The sequence below is a fragment of the Panicum virgatum genome, chromosome 9K, assembly GCF_016808335.1.
Source record: "Panicum virgatum strain AP13 chromosome 9K, P.virgatum_v5, whole genome shotgun sequence".
In the NCBI taxonomy this organism is placed as follows: Eukaryota; Viridiplantae; Streptophyta; class Magnoliopsida; order Poales; family Poaceae; genus Panicum; species Panicum virgatum.
In genome coordinates, this window is record NC_053144.1 from 67,689,296 (window position 1) to 67,708,518 (window position 19,223).

Here is a 19,223-nt window from a genome sequence, read left to right on the forward strand (position 1 = left end):
TTGAGATATAGTGCTGGACATGCCGTGTTGGACTTAGGAAGCCAGCTCTTGAGCTGGGACGAGGTCCGGGCCCCCAATTACCCGGCTCCAGGTACTAGAGCACTCGTTACAGGGTGGTGGAGAGTGCAGGCTTTTGGGTACGGAACCAGCTAAGCGGCTACACTGGGCTCCGAACCACCCCAGGAAACAAGTACCCGCTCCCCAGAGTAGGTCTCTAGGGGTCCGGACCCCTCTCCAGCAGCAAGAGGGTCCGGACCTGTACGGTAGTCCAGCCGCTCAATGCAGATCTTAGTTGCAGCAACAAGAGTAGAGGTCCCGCGGGGGTTAGAAAAAAGCGAAAATTCCGAGAATCGAAATGCGTAATTTAACTTTGACACAAAGATAGAACTAGGAGAAAATCTTTCCTTTGCAATCTCGATGTACATGGCTTGCGCGATGGATGCCAGAGGCCGGGTTTATGAGGTCGGACCTCTACCGCTCTGAGCCGCGCGTTAGCCGTTAGTGCGATGGATGCCAGAGGTCGGGTTTACGAGGGTGGCCCTCAACCGCTCCGGGCCGCACGCTAACTCTATCTTATTACAAAGGAAAAGTTATTTCCCTGCTCTGCCTAGGTGTAAAACTTACGCAGATGCTCTATGTTCCACGGGTTGGGCAGCGGCACTCCGTCTGCTGTGGCGAGGCGAACGCATCCGGGCCGGCATACCTCTGTAACCTTGAAAGGCCCCTCCCAGCTGGGGGAGAGTTTGTGGAGCCCCACTCAGTTCAGGATCCGTCTGAGGACGAGGTCGCCAGCCCGGAGCTCCCTACTGTGCACGAACCGTTGATGATAGCGCCGGAGCGCCTGGTTGTAGCGTGCATTTCGGATTGCTGCTTGCCACCTTCGCTCGTCAACGAAGTCCACGTCGTCGCACCGCAGCTGCTCCTGCATGGATTCGTCAAAGGCCTGGACCCGTGGTGAGCCCAGGTGAATTTCTGGGGGAAGGCATGCTTCAGCCCCGTAGACCAGGAAGAACGGAGTCTCCCCGGTAGCTCGGTTGGGTGTGGTCCGGTTGCCCCATAGTACACACGGAAGCTCGTCAACCCATTTGGCACCATGCTTTTTCAAGCAGTTGTAGGTGCGGGTCTTGAGTCCCCTGAGGATCTCTGCATTCGCTCTCTCAACCTGTCCATTGCTGCGGGGATGTGCCACGGACGCAAAGCATAGCTGGATGCCAATGTCCTCACAGTACTCTTGGAAGAGTCTGCTTTTGAATTGGGTCCCGTTGTCCGCGATGATGCGGTTTGGGACGCCAAATCTGCACACAATGGACCTGAGGAATGCGACTGCTGATTTCTTAGTAATATTCACCACAGGAGTAACTTCCGGCCACTTGGTGAACTTGTCGATGGCGACATAGAGGAACCGGTATCCGCCGACAGCCCGGGGGAAAGGCCCCAGGATATCCACACCCCACACAGCGAATGGCCATGAGGGTGGAATCATCTGCAGGGCTTGAGCTGGGGTGTGTATTTGTTTTGCATGGAACTGGCATGCTTTGCAGGACCTTACCAGCTCAGCCGCATCCTGGAGTGCTGTTGGCCAGTAGAAACCATGCCGAAAGGCCTTGCCAACAAGCGTGCGAGAGGAGGAATGACTTCCGCACTCGCCTCCATGGATCTCCGCGAGCAGTTCGCGGCCCTCTCCCTGGGAAATGCATCGCATGAGGATTCCGTTGGCGCCACGGCGGTAGAGATCCCCTTCTACCACCGCGTAGCGTTTAGCCAATCGGACTATGCGCTGAGCGGACACATCGTCATCAGGGAGGATGTTATCCTTCAGGTAGTCCCGGATCTCGGAGAGCCATGCATCGGGAGCTCCCAAAGCAGGTGGGGGTGGCTCTGTGAGGACACCAGGTTCCTCAACAGAACACACAGCCCCGGTTGTGCACCATAGGTGGAATGCTGCCGGGACCGCTAGCTTCGAGGTGCCAGCTTGATCCCCCTCACCCGGCTTGGGAGGCTGGGCGGTAGGTTTCAGCAGCCGTCTTTCAAAGACACCCTCAGGCACAGATGCCCAGGTAGATGCTCTCGCAGAGAGATCATCTGCTGCCGAGTTGTGCTCGCGGGGAACGTGTTGCAGTTCCAAGGCGTCAAAGTCCTTCTCGAGCTTCCTCACGTGTATGAGGTATGCCGCGAGCTGGGGATTGTTGCAGTTGCAATCCCCTCGGACCTGCTTGATGATTAGCTGGGAGTCCCCCTTCACCAGAAGCTGCCGGACCCCCAATGAGAGGGCTTGCGTCAGGCCGAAGATCAGAGCCTCGTATTCCGCCATGTTGTTGGTGTCCTTGAACTCAAGGTGTACCATGTACTTCAGCTGATCTCCGTTTGGGTCGATGAGGACCACACCAGCCCCGGCCCACTTCTCGCGGGCGGATCCATCAAAGAAGAGTGTCCAGTGAGGCTCGGTGAAGACTGGTGTCCTGATTTCCGGCTCCGGGGGTCCAACATTTATGACCGGACCCCCAGGGTTGCTTGGGGAAGGAGTCCACTCCGCTATGAAATCAGCCAGGATCTGGCTCTTGACCGCATGGCGTGGCTGAAAATCCAGTTGGAACTCTGCCAGCTCTGCTGCCCACTTGGCGATATTGCCTGTGGCGTTGGAGTTGTGTAGGATCACTCTTAATGGGTAAGAGGTCACTACAACAACTCGGTGTGCTTGAAAGTAGTGGCGCAGTTTCCTGGACGCAATAAGTATTGCATAGATAAGCTTATGCGTCTCAAGATACCTGGCCTTTGCCTCGTGGAGGACTTCACTGATGTAGTAGACTGGCTTTTGGACGGTCCGGACCCTAGTTCCTGGGTCCGGCTCGCCCTTGTCCACCACATCCGTCCCTGGGGCCCCCAGTGGCTCTGGGTTCCTACTGGGATGAGGCTCCTCCGGACCTGCCTGTGCAGGATCCGGACCTTCAAGCTGGGGTGAGGCTGACGGGCCCCCGTGTCCGGGGTCCGGCTCACCATCCTTGGCCAAGAGGACCTTGGTGCTCCCCTGGCAAGTTTGCTCCATCCTTTCGGCGACCAGCACCATGCTGACCGCCTCCGCAGATGCAGCAAGATACAGAAACAACGGCTCACCGGGTTCTGGAGCCACCAATACTGGCAGCGAGGTGAGGTGCTGCTTCAGCTCCTGGAAGGCCTGTTCAGCCTCTTCGGTCCATGAAAATGGACCGGACCTCCTCAACAGCTTGAAGAAGGGAAGGGCCCTCTCAGCCAGCCTCGATATGAAGCGGCTAAGAGCAGCGAGAGATCCAGTAAGCTTCTGGACGTCCTTGATGCGGCCAGGAGGCCTCATTGCTTCGATCGCCTTGATCTTGGCTGGGTTTGCCTCGATGCCTCGATGCGAGACCAGGAAACCCAGCAGCTTCCCTGCTGAGACGCCGAAGATGCACTTCTCTGGGTTCAGCTTCGTGCGCGTGGCGCGAAGACGGTCGAAGACGAGGGACAGGTCCTCCACAAGTGTTGACCCTACCTTAGTCTTGACCACAATGTCGTCGACATAAACCTCAACAATATCTCTAATTAGATTACAGAAGGTTTTGTTCATAGCTCGTACAAACGTGGGTAAGGCATTCCTTAGACCATACGGCATGACAATGTAGCAATAAAGCCCATCTACTGTTACAAAGGCAGTATGCTTCCTATCCTCTCTAGACATCTGAATCTGGTGGAAACCAGAGTATGCATCTAGGAAAGACAAAAGATCACACCCGGAGGTGGAGTCCACGATCTGATCGATACGCGGAAGAGGATAGGGGTCTCTTGGACATGCCTTGTTGAGGCTGGTGTAGTCGATGCACATCCGGAGCTTCCCGTTGGCCTTTGGGACGACGACCGGATTGGCCAACCACTCGGGATGGTGGACCTCCTCGATGAAGCCGGCGTGTAGGAGCTTGTGGACTTCTTCGCGGATGAAGTTCTGCCGCTCCACGGACTGCTTCCGAGGCTTCTGGCGCACCGGCGTGGCGTCGGGGTAGATCCTCAGATTGTGCTCGATCACTTCCCTGGGGATCCCGGGCATCTGTGACGGTTCCCAGGCGAACACGTCGACATTTGCCCGGAGGAAAGCGATGAGCGCGTCTTCCTATTTCTCCTCCAGGTTCCCCGCGATGCGGGTGGTCCTGGTGGAGTCTGTTCCAATCTGTACCGACTTCACGGGAACTTGGTCCGGGTCAGATGGTTGGACCTTGGGAGCCTTTGCAGGCGCCCTGGGTTGCAAGGTGGACGGATCCTTCTCGGAGCGTGCAGCCTCTGCCGCCAGAGTATGCAGTCTCTCAACTGCAGCGACGGCAGCGGTGCGGTCGCCCTGCACGGTGAGGACTCCGGCAGGGGAAGGCATCTTCAGGACCAAATACCCATAGTGGGCAATGGCCATGAAGCGGTAGAGTGCCGGTCGGCCAATGATGGCGTTGAACGGGAGGTTCACCTCCGCAACATCGAACATGACGCTCTCTGTGCGGAAGTTCTCCTCGGTCCCGAACGTGACCGGCAATGTGATGCTCCCCAGGGGGAACACCGGGTGTGGGCCCACTCCGGAGAACGGGCGAGAGGGAGTCAGCTTGGACTCTGGGATCTGCAGCTACTTAAATGCTGCATAACTGATGACGTTGAGGCCAGCCCCACCGTCAATCAGCACGTGGTAGAGCCTCACGTTGGATATGACAGGGGCGGTGACTAAAGGTAGCACATCAGCTCCGGCCATATTCTCCGGGCAGTCGGATGGCCCGAAAGAGATGGTGGTGTTCATCCACCTCTGGTGCGGCGCCGCCCTCGGGACCCCCGGCTTCACCAAAAGGACCTCCCGGCGAAGGGTCTTCACGTCCCGCCGGGAGACAAGCTCCCAGCTCCCGCCATACATTACGTACAGCTTCTTGCGGCGGTCGCCGTTGTCGGAATCGGAGTCGTCGTTGTGATAGACGCCCTTCAGCTCTCGGGCGGGGGATTGGTACCCCAGCTCCTTCTCCCCGGCCACGGCCCCACTGTCAGAGGCCTTCTCCTTGCCGGCCCGCTGGCGAGGAGGGGGTGAGCCATCCTTAGAGGACTGCTCACGCCGCCCACTGACCCGTTTCGCGAGCTTTTGGATCTCGCGGTAGTCGGCGGCGCTGTGGCGAGCGGTGGGATGCACTGGGCATGAACCTCCGTTTCCACCTTGCGGGCGAGGGCGTTTGCCGTGTGTATTCTGGCCCCCAGCCGCTGCAGCCGCAGCCGGCGCCGCTGCTGGCGCTGCTGCTGCAACGACTGGTCCGCCAGAATGCGGCTCCCCGCGACCCCGGTTCTTCTTCTTCTTCTTGCCACCGCCCTGAGCGGTAGCACTGGAGCCACCAGCCTTGGTGTCTCCGTCTTGGGGGGCTGAGTGCCATGCACGGCCCTCAGCGGCCCTGGCACACTTGTCTGCCAGGGAGAAAAGCGTAGTGACGCTTTCCACCTCGTGCGTCGCCAGCTTCTCGAGCATCTTCTCATCACGCACCCCCTGGCGGAAAGCAGTAATAATAGATGCATCTGAGATACGAGGAATGGTACCCCGTACCTTGGTGAAGTGCGAGATGAAGGCCCGAAGCGTTTCCCCGGGTTTTTGCCTCACGGCGTGAAGGTGTGCCTCCACACCATGCTGCTGGTAGGCGCTGGCGAAGTTCGCTGTGAACCTCGCACAGAGCTCTTCCCAGGACTGGATTGTCCCAGGTGTGAGGTTCATGAGCCAGGTCCGGGCTGGCCCAGACAAGGCTACATGAAAGTAGCTTGCCATGACGGCGCCGTTGCCACCAGCCGCTGTGATGGCAGTAACGTACACCTGCAGGAATTCCGACGGGTTAGTAGTACCGTCGTACTTTTCCGGCAGGTGGGGGCGGAACTTGGGTGGCCACGCCACGGCGCGGAGGTGCTCCACAAGCGCAGCACAGCCCACCCCGGCCACCGGTGCACCTGACTGAATCCGGGCGTTCACCGGAGGCCTGGGTGCCGCCGCGTCCAGATCGACATTGAGGTTGCGTCCCTCAATGTTGAGACGGCGCTCCCGCGCCCTCTCAACAGCGATGCGGGCATCCTCCCCCGCGCGCCGGCGGTTGAGCTCCGCCCGCAAGTCTTCTGTTCGTGCACCCCTCACGGTAGGGGAGCGCACAGATGCCGACGCACCGCCCTGACGCTGGTGGTAAGGTACCACCGCGTTGCCAGGCGGAGGTCGTTGCCCAGTCTTTGCAGAACTGGGGGAGGCCTGAGCCAGATGGATGAGACGATCGACGTCGTCCCGCCACTGCCTCAGGGCGTCTGGCGAGGCTGCCTCAGCCGGGGGGTTGCGAAGCAACTCCCTAGCCGCTGCCAGCGCTCCGCCGCTCGCAGCCTGTGAGGGGGCCCTTGATGGGCGCCCTGACTGTTGCCGGCGGGCGGCGCGCGCCGCCACCAACGGTGGCTGCTCCACAGGCACAGTTGCCCCTGGAGCAGGAACGCGAGAGGCATGTGGCGTGGAGGACGCCACCCCCTCCGTCATCTCCACGTCGTCCACGCGAACCATGGGGACGAAGAAGATGATGAAATGCGACCAGCTGATACCCCTACCTGGCGCGCCAAATGTCGTGGTGCTGCAAACCACAGCCGGGTGGCGGAAGGCACCCGCCCTAGCCCAGAGGGTGTGTACTCGGGGGTTAGCTAGTCTTAGATCGATCTCACTCAAGAACACGATGAACACAGCAGGATTTAGAGTGGTTCGGGCCGCCGGAGCGTAATACCCTACGTCCACTGTGTGTTGTATTGCCTTCCCACAAGAGTGAGAAGTTTGCGAGAGCTTGAGTCTGGATTGTGGAGATGGTCCTGTGCACAGCGGGCACCTCCCTTTTATATCTCAAGGGGGTGCGTACACGGCTGTTGGATCCCCGACAGGTGGGTCCAACGATGCAATATAAAATAACGGACTGTTCATACATTATGGCGTTGCAGGCAAGGGAGATCTCTCTCTTGGATTCCCTCGCCTGCTCCCGGAGCCCTCCGTCCATCATGTCTTGGCGCTGTCTTGTCGAGACGGAGCCTGACGTAGCTAGTAGCATCGCCTGCCACGTAGCTGAACGGCTGTGTAGGGAGCGGCGTAGGTGGCATGATGGAAAAGTGCCGTGCCGTCGTATCCATTTAACGCGGCAGACGGGCTCTGCGCGGGCGCGGCTCAGGCGGCTGCACTGTGCTCCTTGGTAATACGCGGCGCGCAGTGGGGCCTGACAAAAGGCTGTCTTGTGTACCGCGGCGGCAGAGCACGCCTTGTCCATCGCATTAAATGCGGTAGGTGGGCGAGTCTTCCTGCGGAAGACTCGCGCACGATCCCACGTCTCCGGGACACGTGGCGGCTCCGGACCCCTACACGGTGAGGGGAGTCCGGACGGGCGCAGGAGGTCCCGGACCCCTCTGGGAGTCCGAGGCCTCGGCGGTCAGCTCGGAGCTTCCCTTCCATGGAGACACGTGGCGTCACCGGACCCATCCTCAGGCGGGGAACGGTCCGGGGCCGTTGGCCTGGTGAGGGAAAAGCCTGGCCTGTGGGGCCTGGCTACTCCGTCTTTCCCGCGCAGCTACGGATAACTACACGGGTCCTGCCTTGCTGCAGTAAGAGTGGGTATCCCTGTTGCAGGGTACCGACAATAAAGAAGAGTTAAAAGCATGTACCCAACTTTTTTGAAGAAGGGGCGTCTTGGTGAAACAAATTCAATTCATAACAAGATAACTGGTATCCATACACGCTTCTATTCTCCGATTATATGAAAGCACAATTTGAAGAAAAGAGATAGTTTCAGATGAGATTTGGTCCAATATGGTCACATAAATCTTGCATGATCAAATCAGACAAAGGAACTCATTGACAAATGATGGAAGTTGGCTCACCCTTACCACTAAAAAAAACGCTAGACCAACCTAGGAGGAACTAGGTGGTTTAATATTAAGAAGAAACTTACTCTTACCACTTACCAGCCCCAGTTAACAATATCGAGTCGTCAGTACTTACAGAACTAGCATAGAATCATCAATCTGAGCACACTACAGGCAGGCGACTAGGTCTGTTAAGTAGAAGAGATCAATAAGAATCACCAATTACATAGGCTGGCAAGGTTATAAGATAAATAGTGATATAAGTTACTACAAAAAGAATGAAAGAAATGAGCTGCCATTTTGTAAAGTATGCAGAGTTATCTCAAATCTCATTGTCGGTACCTCAGGACTGGGGTACCCCCTCTTGCTATGGCAAGACTCGTGTAGTTATCCGTAACTACGCCCTAAGGAGCTGAGCAGCCGGATCCCTGGGGTCCAGCTCCATCTCACCGGACCAACAGCCCCGGACCGCTTCCCGCTCGGGACAGGTCCGGTGTCACCACGTGTCCTGGTCCGGTGTCACCACGTGTCCTGGAGAAGAAAGCGCTCAGGACCAAATCGGCCGGGGGCCCGGACCTCCCGCGGGGTCCCGGACCCCCATATACTATCCGGACCCCTCACCGGGAGGGAACAGAAACCCCGCCTGTGGGGTCCGGAGCCGCCACGTGTCCGCAAGCACGCGCGCGGCTACCAAGCTTCCTCTGGAAGACTTGCTCACCTACCGCATTTCATTTAATGCGGGTGGTTCAGCAGTGCTCTGCCGCAGCAGAGCCCGAGGAGACTTTTGACAGGCTGTACTGATGGTCGCGCGTTACCAAGGTGCACAGTGCAGCCGCTGACACCACTTACGCCACGCGCGTCAGTCCACTACGCCAGTTAGACACGACAACTCGGTGACAGAGTATCATAACGGCTACGCGGTAGACCCAACAGTCTACACCGCAACCTACACTGCCTCAACGGGCGCCTCACCGATGGGAAAGGAGAAGACCCCCTCGGTCAGAGAGTCTACAGGATGATGAAGCGTATCCGGCAAGAGATTCTCCATCACTGTAGCACCATTAGTGTCTATTTAGTATAGTATACCTTCTTGTTGGGCCCATCTGTCAGGGTCCAACACCTATGTACGCGTCCTCCTTACACTATAAAAGGGGACGCCCGCTAGAGAATGACTCAAGCGCGGCGGGGCAGAGGATAGACTCATTCATACAAGTGCAATACACCACACAGTGGATGTAGGGTATTACGCTCCGGCGGTCCGAACCACTTTAAATGTCGTGTGTTCTTGCGTTCTTGCCCCCGAGTTAGATCGGCCTAATAGCTTGTCACTTCCCCGAGTACTCCCCCTCAGGGAATAGGCGGGTGCGTTCCGCCACCCGGCTGTGGGTACCCCAAAAACCCCACGACATTTGGCGCCGTCCGTGGGGAGGGTGCAAGCGTCGGTCAGATCTCCGCTCACTTCCTCGTCTCTGAGGTTGAGCTCATCCTCTGCAACGACGACGAGAAGATGAAGAAGGGCACGGCGCCACCTGCGCCTCATGCCCCAGCACCGAAGCGGCAGTGTCCTCGGTGCTGTGGTACATGGCAGCGGCGTCTGCTGTGCGTCGCCACTGCGACACCTCAGAGCCGGCACAGTGGTGCGCAGGGGCGATGCCTGGTGCGCGTCGCCCTACGCCATTCCAGTGTTGGCTCAAGGTTTTCTCTCAAGCAACCACTCGGGGTCTCCCGTGGCGGCACAGCGTCGGCTCGAGGTTCCCTCTCAAGATGAAGCCTGGAGCCGGAAGGATGTCTGTCGCCTTCGCCCTCGCCCGGCTCAAGCCATCCTTGGAGCTGCTGCAGACAGGCGTCAGCCTCTGTCGCCAGGCTCGGGGGCCCTGTGCCAGCACCAAGGCAAAGCCGGCGAACGACCGCCCTTCTCCACGCTCCGTGCTCGTCCAAACGAGCACCCGTCTTTCCGCTGCGCCAGGATGTCAAGCTGGTTTCAGCGCATCGAGGGCGGCCATCGGGCTGGCTTCCGGCGGCAGCTGGCAACAGCAGGGCCACTCCCATTCAAAGCCAAAGAATTTGTTCCCATACTATCTAAGCATGGGACCATTCTTGTGCTGGGAAGAGCCCTGCAAGCTCCCGAGGTGATGCTGGATGATGTTGTACAAGCACGTCCAGGACGCCTTCGCCTCCGACGGCCGAGAAGAACCTCCAAGGTGGCAGCTCCACTCCGGCCAGGAACGTGCATGCCTCACGGAGCGACGGCTGTAGGTTACCACTAGATAGGATTGAGTTATTTTCTCCTTTGTGATGATATGGTGCCTATGTGTGGTCCAGAGCGGTAAAGGTCCGCCCTTGTAAACCCGACCTCTGGCTTCATCACACAAACAGGCGACACCAGCAAGTGGTCTAGAGCGGTAGAGGTCCGCCCTCGTAATCCCGACCTCTGATGTACACCACGAATCAAGTAATGAAGGAGATTTGTTTTCTCAGTCCTATCTTCACATTAACCTGATAGCATATGTCCATTCAGCTTGCATGTTTCTTCCTCCCGTACGGAGTCTTTTCTTTTGTTGCTAATGATCCAAATTGAGTGACTGGCTTGTGGTCAGTTGGGGACACCCCTTCTAGCTGAAAGGCAGTTCGGACCCCTAGGGACCCTCTCAGGAGAAGTGGTGCCGTATCCTGGGATAGAGAAGCTCCGCGTAGCTTAGCCTGGTAATATACTCTAAGCCTACGTACTTCACTGCTCTGTTACGAGCCCCCTAGTATCCGAGACTGCTGTCCCTAGAGGTCCCGGGCTCCTTTCTAGTATAAGGTCTGGCCTCCTACACCTTGTTGCAAGGTCCGGTGGCGTAATCCATGGGATCGTCAGCAACAGCTAAAGTCCACTCCGGTGGCCCGCTCCGGCGGAGACCGCTCGCCACGGTCGCTCCAAGTCCACTCCGGTGGCCCGCTCCGGCGGAGACCGCTCGCCACGGTCGCTCCAAGTCCACTCCGGTGGCCCGCTCCGGCGGAGACCGCTCGCCACGGTCGCTCCAAGTCCACTCCGGTGGCCCGCTCCGGCGGAGACCGCTCGCCACGGTCGCTTGAAGCCGGGTCCGGGGAAGTAGTGATTGCTCCTTGGGCAGTTCGAGGTCCGCTTAGCTCGGTTCCGTACACTAAGCCTGCACCTTCGCCGCCCTATGGAGAGCACTCTAGTACCTGAACCTGGCGACAAGTGCTACGGCCTTGAAGGAATCCGGAGCACCCGCTCTCGACATGGGCACGCCAACGCAATCAGCATTGCGTCATGATAATGGCCCCACCTGCTGGTTCGTACCTCTCCCGAGGTGGGCCCGGGGGCCACTGTTGGTACCTCAGGACTGGGGTACCCCCTCTTGCTATGGCAAGACTCGTGTAGTTATCCGTAACTACACCGTAAGGAGCTGAGCAGCCGGATCCCTGGGGTCCGGCTCCATCTCACCGGACCAACAGCCCCGGACCCGCTTCCCGCTCGGGACAGGTCCAGTGTCACCACGTGTCCTGGAAAAAAAAGCGCTCAGGACCAAATCGGCCGGGGGCCCCGGACCCCCACAGGTGGGTCCGGGACCTCCACGTGCCTATCCGGACCCCCATGAGCTCTTGGCTCAGCTAGCTGCTCGGAAGGGGTCCGGAGCCGCCATGTGTCACGCAGACGCGGGCGCGAGCGCAAGCCTTCCGCTGGAAGCTCCCTCACCCACCCGCATTTAGTGCGAGTGGTTGAGGCAGGCTCTACTGCCTCTGGGCACGGGGCAGCTTTTGTCAGTCCACACTGTGGATCGCCAGATACCGAGGCGGCTCGTCAGTTACCAAGACAAGCATTAAAGACTCAGCGCCGCGCGCATGGGCGACGAGTCATGATGACCAGCTACTGACTGAAGCAACAGTGCACGCTGCTACAGTGGACTGAGTCAGTAGTTCTGCGCTTCATCATGACCTCGACGCACGGCTGCAGAGGCTAGACTCTACTCTGACAGGACAGCTCAAGACCATCCCTGGTCAGAAGCTACGCACGGAAGCCAACGACAAGATCTCCGGATCTGAGGCATTGAAGGCCAATGTGTAGTTTATAATACATCGCCGGGTCCACATGTCGGCCCCCCGCTCAGTGTACGTGCTCCCCTTGGACATATAAAAGGGAGAGCACGTCCGCTAGAACACAGGTTCACACAAGCACACTGAGACGCACACTGGACTCGGCTCCAAGCTTTTCCAGACACAAGCTCTCGCGGACTCTCTCGAGGCAAGGCAATACAACACACAGTGGACGTAGGGTATTACGCTCCGGCGGCCCGAACCACTCTAAATCCTGCTGTGTTCATCGTGTTATTGAGCGAGATTGAACTAGTCACTAGCTAACCCCCGAGTACTCACCCTCTGGGCTTAGGCGGGTGTCTTCCGCCACCCGGCTGTGGTTTGCCACACCACGACATTTGTAAAACACTTCATTCTGACTGGATATCAGAGTAACTTGTATGAGGAAATTAGTCTCCATGTGTCCCTCTTTGATTGATTACATACTAACTTGAACATATGAACAGATGGTAATAGTATCCACAGGTCTAAAACATATAGCTCTAAACACAACAAAACAAACAAGGTGGTACAATAACAACATCGATATACCTCTAAATCCTGTAAGGGCTTACAAAGGATTATTGACCAAAAACATCAAACAAAAATTAGTGTAGAAAATGATATTTATAGGTGTAAGCAAACGCTGTGTGCCAAATTTCCCCAAAGCATTTTTGGTGGAATGGCTTTGTACAACTGTAGGGTGAACTAGATCATCAATGATGTTCATGATCATCATAGCTACTGGATCTTGACCTATGTGCAATGTATTTGCATTAGAACATCTTCAGAGAGTGTAGCAAACTCTGCTCCCTTGATCACATCTCCAAGGTGATGTACCTTGTGGTTTAATTCTGTCCTCTTTGTTCACTTTTCCAAGAATTCTTGGCAGCTTCAGCAGCTGAGCTACTAGGATCTCCACCTTTTTCTTTGCGTTTCGAGAAGAATGGATCCCATTCGTGAGGTCCAATTGTTCGCTGTCCATCTTCTAATAGACTATACTTCCAGCTATTCTCTTCAATAAAATCTTTATCTTCTCGGCCTGCGATGATATCTCTTCTCAACTTTGTCACTTTGTTAATGATTGCCTCTATGGAAACATCAAATGCGTCTTTCAAGGTTTCCAGTTTCGATCTTGGATCAGCATATATCACCCTTGGTATTAGATTGATGACCTCTTCTCTCATGTTCTTGACCACATCTGGGTGAATACTTTTTAGCCTCTCCTCAATGCTGGCATTTTTTGCTCGGATGTCATCTTCAGGGATGAAGACGGAGTACCTTGTATAGTTCTTTGGAAGATGCCATGTATATTGGACGTAAGCTGACCCAGGATGGAAGAAAACAGGTATGCAACCAGCCAATATGGAGTCAAAGGCAGATCTTCTTGTGTAGGAGTCACCCTGAGGCTGCAAGCAGAACAAAGAACTCTGAAACATTTTCATGATTGTGCTCGGGGAGTGGCACTTGCTCTCCCCAAGGTCACACTCCAACAACTTACAAACACTTGAGCTCCTGCATTGATCTATGAGTTGCCCTCTGATGGACATTGGATCACCAGGACGTGGAGCACCTGCAAACGAGAAGAGCCATGGGCGCTCCAAGCTCCTCATTCTATCTTGCCAGAGGAAAACATCAGCATCCTTTGCAGGGTGGAAGTATGTAGGATATGGTATTCCAAAATCATTTGAATTCCACGGGCTTGACTCCACCACAAGCATTGACATGTTCTTTGCAGCCGGCAAGAAGAGCAGCTTGCTTCCCCAATCCGACTCTTCCTCCGTCAACCTTCTGAAATCCCAAGTGATCCTCCCTGCAACTAAGAAATGGTCACGGCCGCCCATCACATTCCACTCAGGCTTCTTCATCAACCAATCCACCAAATCAAGCGATGCGGCGTCCCTTGTTGAGATATTATAACCCCAGAGATATCTTGCAATATCAAACCCGGCATAGAATGGCACAAAGACGGCTGCGGCAATGGACGAGTCATTGGTCAGGCACTCGTACTGCTTCATCCTGTTGCCGAAAATAACATCCACGGAGAATTGGTTGGTGCCATACCACCCGGTGCTGGAGAAGACACCCTCCTCGTCGCTCAACGGCGGGCCAAGCCCGTCGTTGCTCATGAACCTGCACATGTTGGTCCACACGCTGAGCTTCTCGCAGTCCCGGAGCATGTCCTCGTTGAACCGCGGCGGCAGCTCGTGCACGTAGATGTACCGGCCGCCGCACGGGTCGCTCTTGTTCTCGGCCGTCTTGAGCGCCCGCTCGAACGGGTACGGCGCCGCCACCTTGGGCTGCGCCTCCTCCTGGCGGGCTCCGGCGGCAGGCTTCTCCTCCACCACCACCTCCTTGGGGCGCGCGACAGAAGGCGGCGGCTCCGATGCGCGGGCGGGGGGCACTAGGGGCATGTCGTGGCGGACGGCGCCGTCAGGTTCGGGGAGCTGGAGGCGGGCGCGGGCAATGCGCACCCCGCCAGCCTGCGCCGCGGAGGCGTCGGGCTCGTTGGAGACGACGGCGAAGTGGAAGTAGAAGATGAGGACCCAGAACATGGCGCAGAGCGTGGCGAGGAAGCAGAGGCGCGAGGACGCCGGCTTCCCGCCGCCCTTGTCCGTGTCGTCGTGGTGGGACGGCAGGACCGGCCGCCGCCTCATGGAGGCCCGCCGCGCCCGCGCCAACACCGCCGCCGCCACCCGCCGCACCGACACCTCCCAATCACAGCCCGGGGCCCGAGCCGCGCCGCATCAACGACGCCGATTGCGCAGAACAGACGGCGGAATCCGGACGGGGTTCGCGACCGGGCGCGGAGAAACCGGATCGGCGGATCGAGCGACAGAGGAGGAGGGGAGCGGAGCGGAACGGAGGGGAAAAGGGAGGTTTTGGGTTGGCTTTACGGGGGGGGTCCGTCCTGACGGAGGCTTTATGACGAGCTCGCAAGGCTTTCGTTTAGCGTCCGGCGGGGGATTTTGTAATTTTCTCGGGTTTTGGAAGAACACGGGGGCGTTTATTATTGCCAGCCGGAGGCGGGGGACGGAGGGGAGGGACGGCCCGGAGGCGGCGGGGGGGGGGGGGGGGGGGGGGGGGGGGGGGGACGTGGCGCCCCGCCGGCCGTCTTGCGGGACGTGGGGCAGGAGTGGCGTGCGCGTCGCCGTGGCCGCGCTGGATCCACGGTGGGGGGAAGACGACGGGAGGACGCAACGAATATGTGCGGGCGCAGCCCCCAGGTGGAAATGTCTAGTGGCTGCAGAGGTTAACAGTGACGAACGTTTGCTCCAGGACAGTGTGTGGGCGCCTAGTGCTCGGCAGCTGTGACATGCGAACAGTGACGAAATGTGCCGATGGGAATTGACGGCCGCCATTGGAATTTGGAAACGAGATTTTTCGGCATACAAGTCCTTTGTTTGTGTGACATAAGGTAGTAAGGTTGAGACTTTTTCAATACTGCTAGTGCGAGCTGAATTTGCCGGACAGGGACAAGGCTAGCGAGGTGGTGGCGTCGTGGCACGAGGGAAGTCAACGTTTTGAGGGGCATGCTTTGCTTCGTTCCATTTCCATCCGCGAGGGGAATCTTTTTTTGAGAAGCACAATAAAAGACAAAGACACTCAAGCATATAAATACATGCACACATGTAAGTGTACTCCATAAACACCTCCAAGAGACCGAGCTGGTGGAATCTCGAGATTGACGAGGCATCTCACCTATGAAAATATGCGAACAACTCTACCCTATGAGCACATCGAGAGATTGAGCGGACAAAACTTCGAGACCGACAAAGATACCACAATCGCCTCACTGTCAACGTAACGTCGGCTACGGCTGAAAAAATAGCGCCGGTTAAATCCTAAAATAAATTAAGTAAAATACGAACATCCATGCTGAGTCGAGGACTCAAATACGGATCAACAGGTTCCACCAAAAAAAAAAACTTTATCAGTTTAGCTACGCTCCAGTTCGCCACGAGCAAAATATCTGGAGATGAGTTTAGCCAACATGTTCGGCATCTCTAGTTAACGTCCAGGTTTGTGCCCTCTTTAACTTGAATTTAGATGCCAATCTTCTTCTTAATGAAAAGGAAAACGATTTACTGTGTAACTAAGTGCCTTTATTTAAAGTTCCGTGTCCGAGCTTGATCGAGGCAGGTGGGATGTGGCTCACCAGACTCGTGAAAAGTTGGTGTGGAGCAGATTCGTAACCTCTTCGTCACGGTTCTCATAGGCAACTTTTGATATGTGAAGTCCTGCACGTATTGTGAGATGGAACATGTATACAGCTGACCACCAGGCTTCGATTAATGGAGCACAATGCACGCTTAGTTTAGCAGCACCTGTAGGTTGTGGCCTTGTGGGCGTCAAGTTCGTGACAACTGACAATGAACTCAAGAATAGAATACAGATAATGTTTTCGTTGTCAAACCTTGCTATTCCCACTGGAAACCTACAAGTTCGTGACAACTGACAATGCATGACGCGTCATCTAGTTGACCTAGAAATTAAGCAAAATAAAATTATACTACAAACCAAGTAGTATTATTGATGGACTTTCACCGACCTACATTCTGTCTCGGGCTCTGCCATACGAAGAGAAAAGAAGCAGTTGATCACTTTTATCATTGTGGAGGCGCTTTGTTTACACCTGTTGAGATCATCATCAACTGGAGGGGGCAAACGGGCGAGCAGGTCACATGGGTCCAAGGGACAGGTGCGCGGAAACCACAGGCTCGCGCGACCCCGACCGACAAATATAAACTGGGCATCGGGCCGGCCGAGCCGGCGCTCCCCACGCAGACAAACGTGCGGGCGCCGGCGGGATCGTCGGTGGCCACTGGTAGGCCGGTCACAGCCGCGTGGCCGCGGCGGGCGGTGACGTGCCGGTCGCCGCGCTGCAGCCTGCAAGAGGCTGGACTGGAGAGCAGGCAGAGGTCACGCCCCCGCCGTACGGTGGCGGGATCCGCCGCAGCAATTGGGGGCGAGGCGAACCCGACGCAGTGGTCTGCCACTCTGCCTCTGCCGACACTGCCTTTGTTGATTCCTGCACTTTTTTTTTTTTGGAGATAGTACTCTCTCCGTTCCAGAATATAAATATTTTTAGCTGTATACTAGATTCATTACATCTTCTATATATCTGGATAAGTACTTGTCTAAATATATTAGAGATCTTCTATATATCTGGATAAGTACTTGTCTAAATATATTAGAGATGCTATGAATCTAGACATTTTAAAATATAGCTAGAAATACTTATATTGTGGAACAGAGGGAGTACATAGTTTTTTTTTCACCGCCGAATTTTTGGGCCCCGGTGCAGGCTTGTGGAACAGAGGGAGTACATAGTTTATTTTTTTTTCACCGCCGAATTTTTGGGCCCCGGTGCAAGGCCTGCCGCACTTGACCCGGGTCGGGGCCGTCCGGTCGCCGGTCGGAGCTCGTAAACCGGGAGGTATTTTCAAAAGCGAAAAGCCAGAAACGCATGTGGGCCCAGGAGTCCCCAGGGGCAAATGACGTGTGGGTAATTGTAAACTACTCGTACTAACCGCGTAGGCTTCAGGTCTGAACCCCGATACTCCACGCAATTTGATAGTTTTGGACTCAACTGCTGATGGCAGTCTGCTTCATTTTTGGAAAGAAAAAAACAAAAAAGAAAGGAAAGTAAGATCCACCCTACGCAGATGACCCCTACCCTACTGAAGGGATGACGCATTCTTGGGATGAACGTCGCAATCCGCGAGATGCCGGCATCATGACGGGGCGACACCCGCTTGGGTTACTAGGTTTGTTGATCGAAGATCCAAATCCAAATCATCAGGACGCCGTAGCATGCGTGAGAGCGTGATACGGTGACGCATCGCGCTTCCCTGCGGCAGCCATCTTCCCCCCATCATTTCCGGTCCCCGGGCGGGACTGTCCCCTGGGCCTGGAGCCCCCCGAGCATTTATCGTTTCAGAGATCCGTGGCAATCTCCTCGCTCAGGAGTAGTGGGCCTCACGTACGTACGTACGTACGTCTTCGTCTTCCCTGTGTCTGTGTAGATCACAAGTCTTCTGGGATTGCCCTAGTTGCGCGGGGAGCCGCCATTTGTCAACCCTGTGACCTCCAAACGGGAAGCGAGAAAGTGTCAGCAGGCGCGGACCTGCTGGAAGCGAGAAAAAACAATGGCGCCTCTGTTGGGTGCACGATCACCGGTGCGCCTATGGGAGCCTGCCAGCGACTTCAAAGTCACAAGGGCTCCCTCTCTGCCCCCCTCTCCCTCCCATGAGGCGAGGGCCATGTTAGTGTGTCGAGGCACGACAGAGATGTTTCTGAATTACTGCTGCTTGACGGGATTCTAGATAGGATGTGGCTGCCCATCCTGTGCCTCGAGATCTGGCTGGGGAGATGCCTCCAAATCCTCCTGTTCATTTTCTTTTGATTGGATGCTCCTGAATCGAGAATCCTGATGGGCTGCGCTACAGGCATGGTTTTTGTAGTTTGTAATTTGTTGCCTCTGGGTCCACGGAGGCTGCGGTTCCTGAAGACATCGATTGCTAGAAAGCTTGTTTGGCGAGAGAACATCTACGGTGTTAGGTGTCAGTGTTACCATGTTATCAAACACGTAGCGTCGGCACCTAAACCGGTGCATATAAAATTGCAACAAAAGTATGGATTGATAGAGGACACAATTAATGATTTACTTGCATATGAAATCTAAGCTTAACTGCTTAAATATAAATTTATGCAAAGGAGAAACGGAAAAAAGAGAACCATCATATGAATAGTTGCGGATTGTGGATCAAATATGAACAGTTCCACCCTCAATTATTCATATGCTCATTTATCCTTATTTATTTCTCATAGCAGATAACACCAGTGTTTTTTATGTTAAATTTTACATGCACATTGATGATAGCTTCATCTTTTTATTCATATTTTTTTAATAATTTTATATGTACCGATGGTACCCTGTTTGGTAACACGGTTGGAAAAGATAGGTAACATAAAAGATGTTCTCGGTTTGGCGAGGTGGCCAACCTGCGGCTAATCTGACAGCCTTCAATTCAAACATTAACCTGAGTTTGTATTTTTGGCTAATTGGCAATTAACATAGCTTCATTGCACGCCTAAATCTACCAAGCACCAAAGTGTGCTGTGGCAGGATCTGTGAGACAATCACATATTCCCATACCACCCAACTCTCAGGCCCTCTCACTCAGGCCTCAGCGATAAACACATCAGGAACGCAAGCTAAATAAAGGAGGTTGATCGCATCACAGCGCACAGCAGCGGACTTGAAT

General features: G+C 55.6%; 1 protein-coding gene across 1 annotated transcript; it reads right to left on the reverse strand.

The window, feature by feature from the left end:
- Positions 1-12,349: 12,349 nt before the first annotated feature.
- LOC120647327 (xyloglucan galactosyltransferase KATAMARI1 homolog) lies at positions 12,350-14,928 on the reverse strand. Its single transcript, XM_039924090.1, has one exon. The coding sequence runs from the start codon at positions 14,607-14,609 to the stop codon at positions 12,801-12,803; it is 1,809 nt and encodes a 602-aa protein (XP_039780024.1). The 5' UTR covers positions 14,610-14,928; the 3' UTR covers positions 12,350-12,800.
- Positions 14,929-19,223: the final 4,295 nt, after the last annotated feature.